This window comes from Numenius arquata, chromosome 9 (assembly GCF_964106895.1).
Source record: "Numenius arquata chromosome 9, bNumArq3.hap1.1, whole genome shotgun sequence".
Taxonomy (NCBI): Eukaryota; Metazoa; Chordata; class Aves; order Charadriiformes; family Scolopacidae; genus Numenius; species Numenius arquata.
The window spans coordinates 56,863,263-56,881,233 of NC_133584.1; the positions used below are offsets into that span (position 1 = coordinate 56,863,263).

The 17,971-nt window shown below is 39.1% G+C and overlaps 1 protein-coding gene across 1 annotated transcript in view; it reads right to left on the reverse strand.

Moving 5' to 3' along the window:
* Positions 1–1,427: 1,427 nt before the first annotated feature.
* The window catches only part of LOC141468306 (serotriflin-like), a 47,089-nt gene continuing 30,545 nt past the window's right edge, over positions 1,428–17,971 (reverse strand). Inside the window, exon 8 of the mRNA XM_074153325.1 lies at positions 1,428–1,555. Coding sequence (XP_074009426.1) covers positions 1,428–1,555 — 128 coding nt within the window. The remainder of the gene's footprint in view (positions 1,556–17,971) is intronic.

Below are 17,971 nucleotides of genomic sequence, written 5' to 3' on the forward strand. Positions count from 1 at the left end.
AGATCAGATAGAAGCTATAACATGTTTAAAAAACCCAAAGCTGTAAGATGATTCTGAAACACTGTTTCATCAATATAATAATATTGTCAGTATCTAAAGAGGCGTGACTGTAATAATGGCCCTCACTAAATGGTTCAGAAAGGCCAATGCCAATGCCACTGACAATGCCACAACTGCTCTAAGTCCCCAGTTCTGGGTCAATACAGATATGCAGTCCTTTGAACTCATGCCCTGCATTGTAAAGGGCCTGGAAAGATAGGAAAGAAAAAATTTACTCAAGGAAATGTATCACTAGAAGCAATACACAAACTAAGATGGTCCAGTGACCACCTGCAGCAGTTCCAGCTAAGCTTCCCCCCAGGTTGGTGGCCTGCCTGCAGAGGTGGGAGAAGGCACATCTACAGCCTTCAGGTAAATTTAATCCTGTTAGAGGCATCCTAAAGGTCTGCACTGCTAGGAATTGGCACTAAAAGAGTTCCTGGGAAGTTCTGGAGAAAAACAGATATTCTGGTGGGGATTTCTGGGGACTTGGATCCACTGCCTTTTTGATGTTGGTTTTTTTTCTTTTGTTTGTTTGTTTGTTTTTGTTTTTTTTTTTTTTTTTTTAATAGCAGCATTTTTTTCTACATGCTGCAATATGAATTCCAAGTGAGTGTGGGACTGACTTACTCATAGAGAGGATGGGAAGGGACATATATACCTCTTTCTTTGTATGAATCCTTTTAAAAAGCTTCATATTTCTTGACTGCTGGTGCCATATGAAAAAACATTATATATCACCTGCATACACAGATACGTCAGAAGCCTTGTGTTTAGGCCGCAGAGTAAAAACTGGCAGATTCACTGTGTGTCTCTTATTTTGGCCATACAAAAAAAAATGCATCACTTCCTCCTTTGTCTTTCTTTTTCTGCCTCATCCCCACTCACATGAAGTATCAAAGAGTCTTGAAATATCCGTAAGGAGTTTTCCAAATGAAAAAATTGCATTATAAATAACTTCAATGAAAAGCTCTGTTTGTGAAACGGTCGTAAATCACGTATTTATTAGCAGGAATACATTCCATTGGTAATCAAAGAAAAGGTAACAGAAGAAAGTAAAGTGGCATTTAACATACTTTGCAAAAAACCTGAAGTCTTTCAAAAGTGTGTTTCCCATTAAAAAGTAATGAATCAGTGGAAGATCCACTGCAAGGAAAACCACAAAGTAACCCATTAGTAGCTTAAGCATGATTTCTACAAAGTCTAAAATAACATCAGAGGTTATTCTGAGCTGCTAGACATGTTTAGGACTGGAGTAATGGTGAGATTTCAGAAAAAAGTTCCACAGGTCGATCTGAGCTGATGCACTGAGAGTGAATACACGTCACAGTGAGTTCTACTCTTTCCTAATCAGTCTCACAGCAGCTATAATCACATCCACCAGGACATTATATGATCTGAGTGGTGCATCTACAGGTAGCAGGACACTTCTCCTTCACCAATGAATGGTTACAGCCAAACAAGATTTTCAGATTTCTGCAGTTTCCAAAGAAGTCTTGATACTTGCAAGGATTGGCTAAAATACAAGAGAGAGAAACAAAACCATGAAATATTAATTGAAAACGAAGTCCTGGTCTGATACATTTGCATTTTCCAAAAATTCCAAATTTTCATGTCTATAAAAATCTTTGCATTTTTGCTCTGCTATTAAAATTTCTTGAATATTATAGAAAAGGGAATGCAGGTATCTTACAGGTCCCGTCTATTTGTATGCTGTGACTTGCTCTACGTGGAAACCTGCAGAACCCAGGGGTCTGTACAGATCTTCATGTACATACGGCTGTGGGAAACCTGACAATCTGTTCCTGCCCTTAGATGTACATCAAGACATTTTGTCTCGAGCTTTCCAGAAGAGGGCAGCAGAAGACTGACGGTGTGGTAACGCACCTATTGCCCAACAGCAACCCCTTACCACAGGGTGGTTGAGGTTGGAAGGGACCACTGGAAGTCCTCTGGTCCAACCCCCCTGCTCAAGATTGTGCCTGTTCTGGTGGGGGTATTTAATCACTGTTATTTCTGGAGGAAAATGAAAGGGGCAGTTCTAGGATCATTTGTCCAGTTTAGCAAGAAGTAGCTACACAAAAATAAAATGCTAAAAGAAGCAATGATATTATGGAAGGTAACACAATGTTTGTTGTAAGTAGGAGAATACATTCACTTACTGCAAAGCCCTCTGTCACAGTAGCCGGGACAGTCTGCACATTTCGGTCCGCTTCTGTAAGGTGTCGCAATTTGCACTGCTTTATTTCCTCTGGAATTTGAAAGAAATAAAACACAAAACAAGATCAAAGTACAGCTCTGAGCCATTAACAAGAGTTTAAGCTATTTATCACAATGAAAGGCATCCAGAAGTTTTTGGATAAAATTATTTTCATGGACAGTCATGTTTTAGTTTCAGATAGCCATAGAATATTCAAACTTTGATTTTAAGTAAGAGAGGAAATAAGGTTCAGAGAAAGAAAATTAATTGATTGTTTGCATTATATAACATTATCAGTTAAAAAAAAATCTTCTGTGCTTCCTAGTTCTGCTTTTCTAATGGCTTTTAAGTGATTGTGGCCTATAAGGAAATAACCTTACAGATCTTTATCTCTGCGAATATTCGTTTACTGTTGCTTTCACTTTGCATCTGACTTTCTTGTCTGTGGTCAAAGTTATAGGATGACTTGAGCATGATGCCTGACTCCGACAGAGACAGACCTTTCTTTGTTCATATGCTAAAATTTCCCTAATATATGATTCAATGGGAAATAAAACAAATATGGCTATTTAACCTGATATTAAACCCACAAGTCACATCAGTATTTTCAAAATTATAAATGGTAAAAATAAACTGTAATAATTTTGTCCTCCACATGACCAATGGACAGCAGGAGTTTTTTAAAACATATCCAGGATTGCATGTTAAATGAGTAAAAAGGCGGTACATACGGAGGACAGTATCTGCAAACATAAAAGTAGTTGAACTGATTCTTAGGACAGTAGGAAACTGCACATCCAAGCAGGTAGCTGTTGTACCAGATCATCTGTAGAACAAAAAATAAACACATTATTTCAGAGTCAAGTTTTACTGCATTCTCATCAAAGAGCTCACAAAATATCAGAACCAGAAGATAATTTGAGTTTGTTCTGGTTTGCGTTTTTTGTGGTTTTTTTTTTTTTTTTCTATTTAGTTTTTAAGTTTACAGTTTAGCTGTCAGAAAGAATAAATAGAAAAATGAGTTAACCATGTTCTCCAGTTTCCAAATGTTTTTGAACACATTTTCTGGCAGGGCACTAAAGTTTGAAGTCAAATATTTTCATCATAGATATTTTGCTTTGACATTTCTTAATTGGGTATTTCAACACCCATATAGAAAACATTTATTTCTAAATTAAAGGTATTGATTTTTTTTTTCTACAGAATAATATTTCTTTTCTAGGCAGTCCTTCCAAAATACTAGTTCCATTGCTTCAGAGTTAGATGAAAAAGAGTTTTAATTTATCATTCATCTTTGGATCAGAGTGTGAATGACAGAAAATGGTTTGATGACAGTGACTTTTTCTTTTTTTTTCTGATGATTAATCTCTCCCAGCTGCCCTAAGTGTACTCCTGTAATTCAAGCATATCATTGCAGTTTGTCTCCATACCTGAGTATAGCTCCCGACATTGACATTTTTCGAAGTTGCTCCAAATCCGTACTTGAAATTAGAGGACTGACTGTACCAGACTTGAATTGCTTCAGACCATGTTCTTGGGTAAGTTGACAGCAATACATTCTCACCGCAGGTGACACCTGAAGTAGAAGTAAGTCTATTTTATTACTTAGGAGAGAAGCAAATTGTAGGGTAGGAGATAGGACAGAGGGGGTGTAGTTACATCCTAAAAAAATTTCTACAATGCCAACCTGTTTGCCCTGTGATTTTAAGAAGAGGGCAGTACACCTGATCCTATGAAAGCTGCAGGGAATGTTACTCTGCTTTTGGCAAGCTTTCAGTCACAGATACTTATTTGACTACAAAATGTTACACAAAAATGTCTGTGTTCAGTCATACCAACATGGTGATCTACTGTGCTGTCTTGCCTCCAGCAGGAGCCAAAAGTAGACACATAAAGAAAATTAAAAAAGTAGGGCAAGAATGTAACGTCCCTCTCACTCAAGTTCCAACAATTTGTCTTTCAGCATATTTATCTGACAAAGATGATGGTTTTGTGTTCAATAATCCTAAAAAGATGTTCTACAACAGATTACAAGTTACCCTTTTTTTCTAGTTCACATGCGTAGGCATCATCTGCAAACTGTCATTAACTGAGCAGCTTAGGCTCCATATTTGTCACGTACCATTAAAGACTCTCTGATCTCTCGGACTGATTTTCATCGCACACTTATTTGCCCATTTCTGAGCACCCTTGGCAGCTTTATCACTCCACACCTGAAAGACACAAAGGAAGGAGTGTCCATAACACAGATAAGTTAGTGCAGTCCATGAGATTAAAAAAAAATGGGGAGACACTTGGGTTTGTTCACTGAGTGCTCCCGTGGTCCTCAACAGAAAGCAGAGGAGTTTGTGCCAGTTTACACTACTGGGGCATGGGCAGCACATTTCTTCAGCTCTTAAAGGTTGCAGAGCAGATTACTCTGCACAGTGTCACACAGTCCTGATCTCCAGGTGGTCCCAATTAATAAGAATTTTATAACATGCTGTCGCTTTCTTTTGGCTTTGTGTCTGAGTGAACTTTGCAGGGTGCAGCGCGCTAAGTGGTATAAAACTGATTTTTAGCCCAGGTGCAGCTGAGATGTAGTGATAGACACAAGCTGGACTTTGAACTTGGGGAGTGTTTGCAAGACTCACATGTAGACTTAACCAAAAAGCACAGACCAGCTCATCTCCTCATGGGACAGGGATAACAAGGAACATCAGGGGTGACAGGGATGGGAGCAGTGATGGGCAGAGCAAGCTCAGCTGAGGACAAATGGCTATGCAGATCTAGGGGTTCTTTTTTGCCCCCTTCCCAAAATGTGTAATTCAGAAGCATGCTGCTGCTTGTGCTCCTGCTCCACCTTCACTTTACATACTCTTTGCTTTATCCAGGGCACGTGTTTCTCTTTTCCTAAGGGAGCTGCTTATTCCGTAGTCTAAAGAGTGCTATCCATAATCCAAGGGCCATCACTGCATTTTGTACCTTATCCCCGGTTTAAATACTCTCCCTGAAAAGGCTTGCTGTTGCTGTCTACTGCAGTGAACAAACATAAGGCAAGGGGTTGTGATTCACTGTGCAGGTTCTGTTAACGTAGGTTTGACAGCAATAAATAGATGTGTTTGGGGCAAACCTGTGTTCATGGGTCCTGTAGACAAATAACCCTAGGCATGGAATGGTTCCTATGTTGCTTAATTGAGTTTTTCTGAGTGGAGAAACTAAGACATGTTGGTTAGGAGAGAGGTTTCAAACACTTGTGGCCTGTCCGGAGACCTTTGCAATGGTTTTACAAGTGCTGGCAGCATCAAAGTGTGCAAAATTGAGCGTTAAGCCTGCAGAAACAAAGGGACAAAATTCTGATTTTTTTTCACCTCAGTTCCAAAGCACCTTTCCTGCCCTCTGTGTTCACTGAGCATGGGTTGTTTAAGAAGGCTACAATCCTCTGCTAATGATGTAGAAAGCAGGCTAATTGCAATGCATAGCTTACCATCTTCAGCATGTTCCTGGACGTGGGCAATACAGATCTCCGTATTTCATTGTGTTGGTCAAGGATCTGTTTTTCGTTTTGAAAGGACAAATCGCCCATTTGTTGATACTGATAAACTTGTTTATACTGAAAAAGCTGGAAAGCAATAAAAATGAAGGTTTCAGTTCTCAGAAGTTTAATAAGTGAGATAAATTATGAGCTTCTTGTTAAAGTAAAGCTTCTTGGAAATTCCCAACTTTCCTATATGGGTTTTTCTATTCCTTTAAATGTTGATTTTTTTTTTCTTCCTTCCTTGATTTGGACTGCACTTTTCATTAGGAGACATGACTCTATTTAGAAATTTGTAGGTAGGAATTCTACCTTCAGATGTCTCCACACCAAACATGGAGAAAGCTTAGCTCTGGAACCAAATCTCAAGATGGGATTTCACCTCTTGTGTGCACTAAAAAGGTCCCTAGCTCATGTCAGCTGTAAGCTTTGGAAGTTTGTGAGCCTGGCTCAGAAATTAAGGCTGTTTGCAGGCCATCTTCTGAAATACCTAAGGTCAAGAAAGCAATGAAGGATTTAGATTGTCTTATACATAGTGATGTCAGGTCATGAATCCTTGCAGAGAAAAAGAGTTGCAATGCTTATGTTGGAAAACAAAACATCCTTCGGGAAAATATTCTTCCCACTTAATGTCTGAAAATGAGACATCTCAATCTAAGCTAGACACCTTCACTCTCTTTGTCATTACTGGAGAGAGCAGAGGTAGCTCAGCCCACAAATCTGAGCTCCTTTTTAGGACTGGAAAAACCATTCCCTGCAAGTACCTCTTTCTCCTTCTTTTGTTTGTAGAGAGTGCCTGACAGAGATCTGGACAATTAATGCTTTGATGCTTAAGTCAGTGAGATGAGTTCCGCCATTGGTGTGGTGGTCTCTTTTTTAGGCACTGCTTCACCTTATTTAATTTTACGTAGCTATACCATAGATGTAAATATCTAAAAGTCATTCAGTTTGCATTTATGGCCAATGAGAAAAGTGTAAAATGAGAGAGACTAAATTATGAAATGTTCAAGAAATAGGAATGAATCCCACTGATTTGACTTCAGAGCTCAATTCTACGTTTTAAAGTCTGTAGTCAGTGGCTTAAAATGGCCCCTAATGCCATTGGCAATACACAGACAGTCCTATCTGAATGTTGCTCCAGAAAGGTATAGCTGTCGGTACAACTGCCCATGAATGGCTCTGATACTGGAGAGTCTCAACCTGAGCTAAGACATTTTGGGCAGCCGAACCTACCCCACAAAGTGTCATATATCTTGTTTAACTTAAGACATTTACAGCGGTAGAAATAAAATCTCAGCCAGTTATTTTAGGCTGCTGCTATATTCAGGTAAAGAAAACTATCAACTTAGGACATAATTCATTTGAGATTTATTGAAGAAAGAGATGATTGGCCTCCCTGAAGTACTTACTTCTTTTCATTCCTTATCTTGATGAATAGCTCACGTTCAAATGTCTGCATAGTAGATACCTACATCTTACAAGACTAATTCTCTCTAAGGAGAGGTGAAGACTAGATTTCTGATAGTCAGCTAAACTATTTTAGAATAGCTTCAGTTCATACTATTTTTGGGGAAAATTTATTTTTAAAATTATTCTTGTGAAGAGAAGAATATTTTGCTAGGCAGAAGAAATATTTTAATGCAAAGATCTGAGAAAACCAAGAGTTCTTCTTTATTGTGTTATATTAACGTGTTAACAATAATTTCAACCCTGAATTTTAAAGCTCTAGAGATCACTAGACCAGACTATGGCATGTCAGATATCTGTACAATGTGCTCAGATATGGCTCTTTTGCATAGATGAATGCTCCTACCTCTCCATCAGATTGGTGTAGCAAAGCAGCCAGGAAAACGATTGCAGTCAGTAGATCCATCTCTACAGAGGAAAAAAAAAAAAAAAACAAAACACAAACAAACCCCAAAATCCATTAATCTCTGTTGCATAAAGTTTATGGTGCAATGTCGTATGTGAGCAAGATGCAAAACTGTTGCGAAGTCAAGCCTGCCACACAGAAGGTTACTTTAGTTGGAACCTAATACAGAGGAATGTGCTGAAACCGTGGGAATGAGTGTGTGGTGGTGTATGGGCACTACTGTCTCCTACAGAGAGAGAGCTGCACCTTGCATTGAAGAAGGGACTGTAAGCAGCGTAAAGTTGTGTGTTTCTTGTAACAGACGGATCAAGCCCCTCTTGAATTTGCAACATTTCCTTCATCTTTGCCTCCTTGTATAAAAAAAGTCCATTAATTTGTTCAGTAGGGTCACATCAGTGTCCTGCTCAAGCAAGCATCATCCGTAATGGGAACTGGTGTTTTTTAATGCAGCACTTAACACATCACCTGCTGTCTGCATTCCTTTCCTGCTCCCTTTTTCCTTATCAAATCAGCATTATAATGACTCCAGTAAATGGCAATAGTGACCCTCAAGTTATACCTTACACCTTCATGAAATAATGTTGGCTATTGCCCTCTTGCTGCTAAGATGCATTATAGAAACAAACACCACAGTGTGTACACACTCCGAAACCTCTCATATTCATGGGATATTTTTTCTACATGTCATAAGAAGCAATGGTTACGTATCTTAGTATTATTGAGGATATACAGGAAATCATGTCTTTTTAATTGGTAAAGAGTAAAGATGTGGCAAAATCCCAAGAAAAAGCAATTTTGAGCTCAATGGATTATTTTAAAACAGACTGAAGCAAGCAAGGTAAATAGATCTAATAAAAAACATCAAACATAATAAACCTTAGAGCTGGCCTTGGAGTAAATGTATTTGGCTTTACTTTCAAAGTCAAAAGACAACAGTTCCCAGATACAATTATCCTTCCATGTCAATAGTATTCAATCCACTAAACCGTTTCTATGCTTCTGAAAGACAAATGCTAGCAACGCACTTTAAGGTAGCTCTGCTTCAAAACTGGAATTTCATGCAAATTTGATTGAATGTAAAAAATAATTATATCTATAGCTAAAAAGCTAGCAACAAAGTTCTATTTGAAAAATACAGTCCAGGCTTTTCGTGTGTAGTCCTGGTGCTTCACTTGTCAGCGGAGCATTTTTCCTGCCAGCTGATAAAGCTTTCGGGGCATATCAGCTTTGAAAGTTTGTAAGAGTGGGAATATTTGTCTTTTCAGTTACTTTGATATAAGTTTTTTCTACTTTCTCTGAGTTTACATCTTTAATGTTTATTTTGTAAAAGGAATAGTAATTCAGCATTAAGAAAACACAATAAGCTTACTGCATACTGTAAGATATAATGGACATTTTAATACCGTAGATACCTGAAAGCTGGGACAGACAGTTAACACTTCTAGATGGCAGAATTCTGAGTTCAGCTGTACTGGTATATCCCAATACTCAAGTGAAATAAATTCAACATAAAAATAATTCAAATTACATTAGAAAAGCATTTCCCATGATTGACCACACTCTGCGAAATGGATTCATTTATGTTCGCATCTGAAGAATGAAGCGTTACCTTTTGATCTAAAGAAATATAGGAATTAAACTTCATTGAAGCCATCTCTCACTCACACAGAAGGAAGGTTTACTTTCTAAGTAGAAGATATAATTTATTTTTAAATTCTTCCCCTGGGATTATTATAAGCAAACATTTTCTTTTACATTGGTACAACTTAGATATTAACTACCTTAGCCTTTGTAGCACAGTGCCCAGTCGATACTGACCAAGTGACTTTACGGATAAAATCTATAATACTGAAATGAAATTCTGCATACATTACCTCTGTCCAGCCAGAATCCTCTTGTTCCTTAGGAAGAGTGGCAGGAGTGATAGGCACTCCTCACTCTAGGGTTGTATATATGTGCGTTCTCTTCTCTTTCCTTATCAATATTTATTGCCAATAAATGACATCAGCTTTGGGGCTGCACATTTTAGAAGAAAGAACTTTTCTTAAGGAACAGGTGACTGAAAATGAACCAATCCAACTGCATTGTTCTGGCTTTTTTTTTTTTTGCTTGTCTCCAGGGTAAGGGAGAGAGAAGATAAAGGGAGAAGATAAAGGGCCTGTCATTTTGCAGCACTTTGACTTTGCCAAAATGCTTGCAGTTTGATCAGCTAGCTGCAGTGCTGATGTCGTGTTCACAAAATGAAAGCTCAAGTTTAGGGGGAGGTTGCTCTACAGTTGTCTTTTCTGGCTCTGCCAAACGAGTGGAATAAATGTTTTGAGGCAGAGACGTAAGCCAGCAACTCACTTCATAGCCGTGCGCAGAAAGACCTGCACACAGGGCAACACAGTGATATTTTCTTCCAAGTAGGTGCCCGAACTTCCATTTGCTAAATAAAATTTGTATCGCATTAGCTCACTGAGGCCAAAAAGCTGTGGCACTAGGTACTATTGTACACACAATTCACCCCTTGTGTTGCTCAAGAGTAACCTACTTGCAGAATGGCTACAGATGTGCACACCTTCCCCCTTTAGCTTGAAGAGATGTGTGGATTGTGTTTGCTTTTTTGCTCTAGTGCAACATCGCCCAGTTCACCTTTCTTTTTTTGCAAAACCTTTGCTTTCACTTATTGACAAGGCAATATCACAAAGTCAGCTTGGACAGGTCCTCCATGCTCAGCTCTGCTTTATTTAAACCCAACCTGTCTTGCTTCCTTCCTTGCTGCCTGTTGGCTTTCAGAAGGCATAAAGTGTCTGCACATCTCCTCATTCTTTCCTTGCAGTTCCCTTCCTCATCCTTGCTTTTGCTGTGATTCCTTGTACACTGAGGACAATTTTTGTTATGCTGGGTCGAGGTTTCTGTCCATACTACAAGTCAATATTGTTTCATTGTTTCCCGTTTTCTGCAGTATTTCTGCAGCTACATGCTGTTGCCAGCATTTTGATATCGGATTATAATTCCTCTCTAACACAGCTGCTTTTGTTCTTTATTTGTATAGCGGGCAGCACTATGGGAAGTTGCTTGTGATAAGGCCTCCCATATCCTTCCATGTTCTGAGATAAGGGCAAGGGCGCTTTTTTATCTGAAATGCTTATGACAACTTTGATGAGACCAGGGTTATCACCATCAGAAAGCCTAATAAACTGCCTACCGTAGTTATTGAGGCTGCATCTCTATTGATTGTGAGGGGAGGCAGTCTAACACCTCCAGATACTCAGCGTCCTGGGAGATAGTTCCATTATTTTACCCCATCCGCTGTACTCAGTAATTTTCATTAATTTGCCACAGTCACCTGAGCTTTATTTGTATTGTTAAAATTAAATAATACTATGTAAGTATTTCTTTAAAGCTTGCCACACCTGTTTAAATAGTGAAATCCATTTGTTCTATAAAGAATGTCTGTGAGATACGCTACAATTCATGGTCTATGGGCAAAATAATTGGGAAGAAAACAAAGATTAAGAAAACTGACATCCGGGACCATGGTACAAAGAGTAATTGAGCATATCAATTCCCACTTCCTCATATGGATTAACTGAAGGGGTGGAGTACTTTAATTTTTTAAAAAATTAAAAATTAATTCCACAGTGTTCTGCAAATGTATGTATTTTTTAAATATAAATCTATGTAAAGTTCTTTAGGAAAAAAAAAAAAGAGCTTGAGTGATTTGACTGTGGAAGTTCTTCTAGCCCTTATATAAATCTGAACTACAAGTGTTTAATTTGAGCTCAAGTGATGAAGGCAAAATTCCAGTTTCCTCAGTTCTCCAGTTCCACTGAAGTTAATGACAACTTAACCAGTGCCTTTGATTAAAATTCATGCTGTTCTGTGTGGTTCAGGCTTTGCATAGGTATTTTTCTTAGCTGTATAAAACACCTGGCAGACCTGATCCTTTCAGCTAACTTTGTTTTGCAAAAAGGAACATTATTAATTTCTTCCACACAACCCAACTCACCTTCCACTCCAAATTATTCGTAGGGAGAAAACCAATAGGGTAATAATGTCAGATTTACTGTCAGATGGGGGTAGGTGCCATGCAAAGAAAGCTAGCCCAGGCAAAGGCAAGGCACATGAACACAGAAGCTATGAGTCTCTTAGGTGGCTATTGGACTACCAGAGTTGAGATGCTGGGCACAGGTGACTTGCAAATTGGAAATTTTGACTACAGCACCGTTATAATACCACACTATTGCTTTTGAACTGGAGGAGGCGTGTGTTCAGCCAGCATGGAGGGCAGGTAGATCGAATCCACCCTCCTCAGAGACACACACCATTCAACATCTGCTTTCATCCTTTGGAAAACAAAGCTACTCACCACAGCTTTTCTCTTCCATCTTTCAGTCCAAGTAGATGTGTTGACTAAATCGATGCCCACTGTGGCCCAGCTCTGGTCTTTAAGGGTTGAAATGGTCTTTAAGGGTTGAAATTTGCTTTCACATTACAAAGGAGAGCATTTCAGGCACTGTTGCTGAGTTTAACCCTCTACTGAACATGGCTTAATCAGATCTGCAGCGGGGAGGGACGAATAACATCTGAGGAAGACCCAAACCGTCTCCTACTACCTAGATTTGGAGACATCTGCTCCGTCCTGAGACTGGTTTTGGTCTTGTCCTTCTGGTGGCTGCTACTGAGCTTTGTGTGCTTATATACATAATATTATGTGACTGACTTGTAAGTTTAAAACTACTGTGAATAAATATTGTTCGAGTTATTTGCTCTCTGGCCAGTAGCAAGGAAATTCTCAACAACTGAGGCTGTAGACTAAGCACACACATAACTGTGTCTGACTGTGCGTACCCGAGGCAGTGTTATTCCAGTAACAGCTTCGGTTTACATGGTTAATGACTTCAGCCATAACAATCTCCATGTAAAACAAGCTATATAAACAACTAAAGTTTTTAATGAATGCCTTTTTGTTTGCCAAATATATTTGCTGGGAAAAAGTGTTTCTCTAATCTAACAATAGTGATGAAAATGTGGGGACTTTTGCCATGAATTCTTTAGAAAAAATTTTAGCCCTAAATTCATTCCATGTATAAGCATTTTAGCCTTCTCATGCGCTTGACATAAGAGTATACCAAAGATATGGTAGATGACACACAAAGAAGGTTGGTCTTCTTGTAACAGTGTCCAGTTAGTAAAAAATATCTTGAACTTTCTGAGACTAAAAATCATATTGAAATGTAGAAGACGACAGGAAAATTACATTTGCAAGTCAGTGAGTCCTGCATGGACCATTCTATTGCACTGGTTGCAGAAAGCAAATGAGAAACACTTGGAGCAGTAAAAAGAAGCACTAAGATAATGTTTAAAATCATGGTATCCCATCATATAGAATTGTTTGGAAATTATATTACTGATTAGTTGCAATTTCACTTATAACAATTACTGAACTAAATTCATTTTGCCACAGCCAAGCTTGTTTGTGGAGCTTTTTCTCACCTATTTTGTAACAGCATAGAAGTTACAACACTCTGAAATGGGAAACTACTTGATAAAAGATGGATGTAACCTATATAACCAGAGGGCATATTATATACCCATTCACACCATATCTTGACTGAGAGGGCTTTCCACATACTTTGCTGAATCTGAGCCATTCCACAGTCTGACATGCAGGAACTATAGGACTAGATGGGAAAACAGTAAAGAGGGAGTATTTAGTTGCATGAAAAAGGCCCTGAGAAAAAGCACTGTAAGGGGGTACATAGATTTCTGTTTTCTGCATCCTGTAATGTTTTTCCCTTTTAGAAAGACATGATCTGATAGAAAATGTACACACAGCCCAGGAAGCAAACCTGGAACACCCTGTTCAGTAATGAACCACAGAAAAAAAATATTTCCTGACTGAAACTGATACACGTCTTTTACAAGTTTCTGATATTGGAAAGTATCCAGTTATTAACACTAGTATTGACGATATCTAAGCATACGTGCTTACGTTAGTGCTTTCCTATGATTAAGGTGGGGAAAAGCAAACACCTGTTTCTTCATAAATGAATGAATAGATTCTTTTGAAAGAAGTCATAAAATATAGTTATGTCTAACTAAAAGAGTGTTTCTGCATCCGAGCTTTTTATCCCAACAGTGGGAAGGAGATCTTCTAGGTCAGTGGAGACCTAAGTCTAAATGCAGCAGGTTATATGGAAGCCCTTGGCACCGTGTCATATAAAACAAGATGTCTAAGACACCCTTGCAGTTCTAAAGATGTTACAAAGGACATACGGAAGACCTGCGCCCTTCCAAATTTTAGCTGGAGTCCCAGCAGGATACTCTGGGGCATCTTAGCAGGTTCTCGACACCCAACTGAGTTAAGCACTTAGATGAGACAATAAGGGGTGTCTTGGGAGAGACTCTCTTTAGAGAGTCTCATGCTAAAATGTCTACATTTCATCAGGTCTCAAGTTCTTTTGTCTTCATTGATGTTGCTCCGCCGAGGAGAGGAACCCGGAGTAGTCTTTTGGACAAGCTAACCTTGTAGATTCAGATGAATCTCCAGGTGAAAAGCAGATGAGATCAGGAACACTCAAGGCATCTCTGTTTTTTAAGTATGTACCCCTGTACATTTTATTTCATGGCTTGCAATATTGTTGTTATAATTCCATGCACCCTTTGTAGTCTTTTAATAACTAAGGTAGAATTCAACATACTAAACTTTATATACCTATAGTGTGCCTTCATCTAAAATTAGTTCACTTTATAGTTACTGGAGAAAAGCTCCCTTTGGAGATGTGACATGCATTGCCCTGAATGATTCACCCTAAACAAGACCACATAGGTCTGGGATTAAAAACATGTATTTTTGGTCAACTAATGATAAAAGGAATTTGGAGCAAATAGTCTGCCTTATAGATATTTCAGTCCAGGAGAAGTGAATCTCACCTCCTACTCTTCAGCAATGGAGTGTAACAGACTGGAAATATCTGTTATCTATGAGGAAGTTTAGTTTGGATCAGACATCCCAAAATGAATCTGTAAAAAGAAAAAAACCATACAAACCCAAACTTACAGCAGCCAGAAATTGTTTTAGAAACACAGTAAATAAATATTCCCATCCTTCTGTTTTCCTTGCGTGGCTGATGTCTCATAAATCATGTCTATACTGATAAATTAATCTTCCTCAGAACAATTGTCTTCAGAGATGTGGGTCTGATTGCTTTGCTTCACCTACCATTCCAAATTCAAGTGCATTTACTGGCCATGTCTGGTTTAAATTGCCGTCTTTGTCCTGTGTTCTGACATTCTCTGGTATTTTATTGATATTAAAACTGGAATAGGGACTACCTTTCTATCTGGTTTACCTGGCACATGTTTAGACATGGTAGAACCTTAATACAAAATGTAATAAGCAGGAATTGCTGAGGAGGAGGGGAAAGAAATGAGATGTCAAAAGAGAACTATACAAAAGGAAGATACAAGTACACTCAGAACAAGGTCAGCTACAAAATGGGGCCATTGCAGGGCATATCAACTGTTGAATTTACAACCACGTGCAGTCATGCTTTGTGGAGAAGGTCTGACAGTGAGCTGCTCAGCTGGTTGGAGCTAAAGACTGCTCTATTGTATCCATTGAATGCACAATCAAACAAGAAATTTAGCAATCAGCTCCTAGAACAGCAGACACGTTTTTCTCTTCACGTCCACTGCTGGCAAGGAGAAGCCACCACAAAAAGTACCTGGATACGCAACCTGCAGAATCAAAAAGAAATAGGTGGTGACTGTCTTTTCCTGTCCTCAGCTCTTAACAGCTTAATACCTTTGGCTACTGTCTTGCTTACATTTAGGATTTTGGGGATGGGAATCCTATCCCTCATTGCATCAATACAGCTGCAGACCACCAGGAGAGATCAATTTTGTGGTAACAGCTGTGGATGTGGATTTGCAGAAGCTGCAGCTGTGGGCAGAGAGGAAATGGGTAGGGTGAGGAACATAGAGCTAACATCTCATAAAACCCAAAGCAAAAGGGCAGAAGTCTACGATTGGCACTATGTGAACAGTGCAGCAATAGCCCAGGCCCTTTCATTGAAGGTTGAACCTCTTCCAGGTTTGATTTCTAATCCATCCAGCTCAAACTAAACAATCAAATGTGCTTGCTGAGCCAGCACAAATAGGAAAACTGTGTCCTAGAGGGGGAGAACACATCAGCTGGGAGTCAACCTGGAGCTGAAAAAAAATCTCTGGTGTTGGAAGCAGCAGGTCTTTCACATCCTACCTCTGACACCAAAGATGAAGACAAAATACCAAGAGTATTCCACTTTTTAATGTCAACTTGGTTTATGAAGTCAGCTAGGCTGACATTCACTGATCCTTAGGAGAATAGAGTCTACAGAGAAGGGGTAGATAGTGGTGTTGACATGATCCTCTTTTTAATGTCACCTTTGCAAGCTGTAACAAGCAGTCCCTCAACCTAGATGACTCATGAACTGCATACTAGCTTCTTCTGAGGAAAAGGAGTATCTTCTCTGCGTGGTCTAACCTAAAGAAATTACTGCTCTGGTATGTGACTGGAATGCTTTGAATCTGTGAGTTTTTAGTCCTGTGGAAAAATGCAAGAAAAAAATTTTTGAAAACGGGCAAGATGACTTTGCACTCAGAGAGAGCAGAACTGTGGTTCGACTGCTGACGTAGCTACAAACCAGTTTCTCAGAGTGGGAAGGCTCCAGTGAGTCCACAGCCATGAACAAAACTTTTACTGTTTCTGGCACAGAATGTTCAGCTGTAGGAGTAGGAGAGGGTTTCTTTTTTATTCTCCTTTGGAAAATTGTGAGCTAGCTGAAGAGCAGTGTTTAGTTATCCTGAAACTACCGGGGATTTTGATCACACCTGACAATAAGTTTTGCCTGGAAGTAATTTTTCAGAGCTGGATAAACGCTGTTCCTTTCTCCTACTGGCATGGGATTGAAACATCCAATTGGGCTAAATGAAATCCAGTTTAATTCCCGCTGTTTTAATAGGGAAGACATAACAGCTCTTAACAGAGCTCCTCAAAAGGGGTTTGTACATAATTTTGAGGAAGCTACTCTCCCCTTTTGATGTCAACTCTGCAGCCTCATGGTTAAGATGCTCCCTAGGAAGCAGTGTAAATATATTCCAGCATTGCTTTCAAAATTTCAAACCCTGAGCAGATATAGGTGCCCAGAGTGGCTGTCAATGCCATGTAGGTCTTTCCTGGCCTCTTCTGTCTATTCCAGAAGGGTATGGGTCTCTCAAAAACCACCTGCCAGCCCCACACAGAGATACTATAGCACCGGGTCAGCTGATATGGCTTTAAACACTTATGTTTGGGCATCTTAGCCACTTCCAGATGTCATTGGGAAGAGGGAGAAGAGGCAACAGAGAGGGCATATTCATGAGCGCAAGCCGCTCCAAATCCCTGGAGACATGAGGATTAGGGCACTCTTCTAAGAGGAACATGTTCTTCAGGACAGTCTCTATCCATGTTCTTCAGGACAGACAGGGGATGCATCCATCCAAGTTTCCTGCGCAGTGGGTGAAGTATTTTATTCACGTAACTGCTAACTGTGAAGGAGATGGAGATCTAAGCACACTTCCACTTGTCTTTGTCTCTGATTTTCACAGAAATGTCCCGAATTAAGCACCTTGTCCCCAACTGAATTAGGTGATCTAGTCTGACTTTTTTTTTTTTCCTAATGTGTTGAAGAAAATGAGAAAGAAAGTTCTTATTTATTTATTTCAAATAAAGTACTATCTCTAGGTCCCTGGTTGAGCTGCAGGAAAAGATCCCCAGAACAGTAGCAATTATTTTAATCATCTTTACAGAATCAAACACTTCATTTCCAAGGTCTAAGCTTTAGTTTTAAATTTGTCTTTCTTAAAGAGATTCTTCAACAGACATTTCTATGTTTTATTTAGGTTTTGCAGTCACAGTTTGACACTGCAATTAACAGATAAGGGTATTGCCTCATTACAGATCCTCATGCTCTTTTTCAATAATGATTCACATTCATATTTCTCTTTGAGAATACTTTATTGTAGTACAACCATGGACAGCTTTCAGTTCTTCTGTGGTGAGAGAGCTTTGGGAATAGGATTGTTGTGAGCATTTGTAAAGGTCTGGTAGGAGAAAGGAAGAGTGTCTATCCAGATCTGAAAAATAACTTCCAGCCATTTATTTTAAGCACTTTGTCAAAGAACCATCTCATAATCTTGGAGAAACAATGCACTGGATGCAAGATATAGAGAATGTATATGACTGGGTTTTGGGAGCACTTAAGAACAGCTATGGAAGCCCCAGGATGGTGACTTTTCCAGGCTTATTGTTTCAAGTGCAATTTAGATTATAACA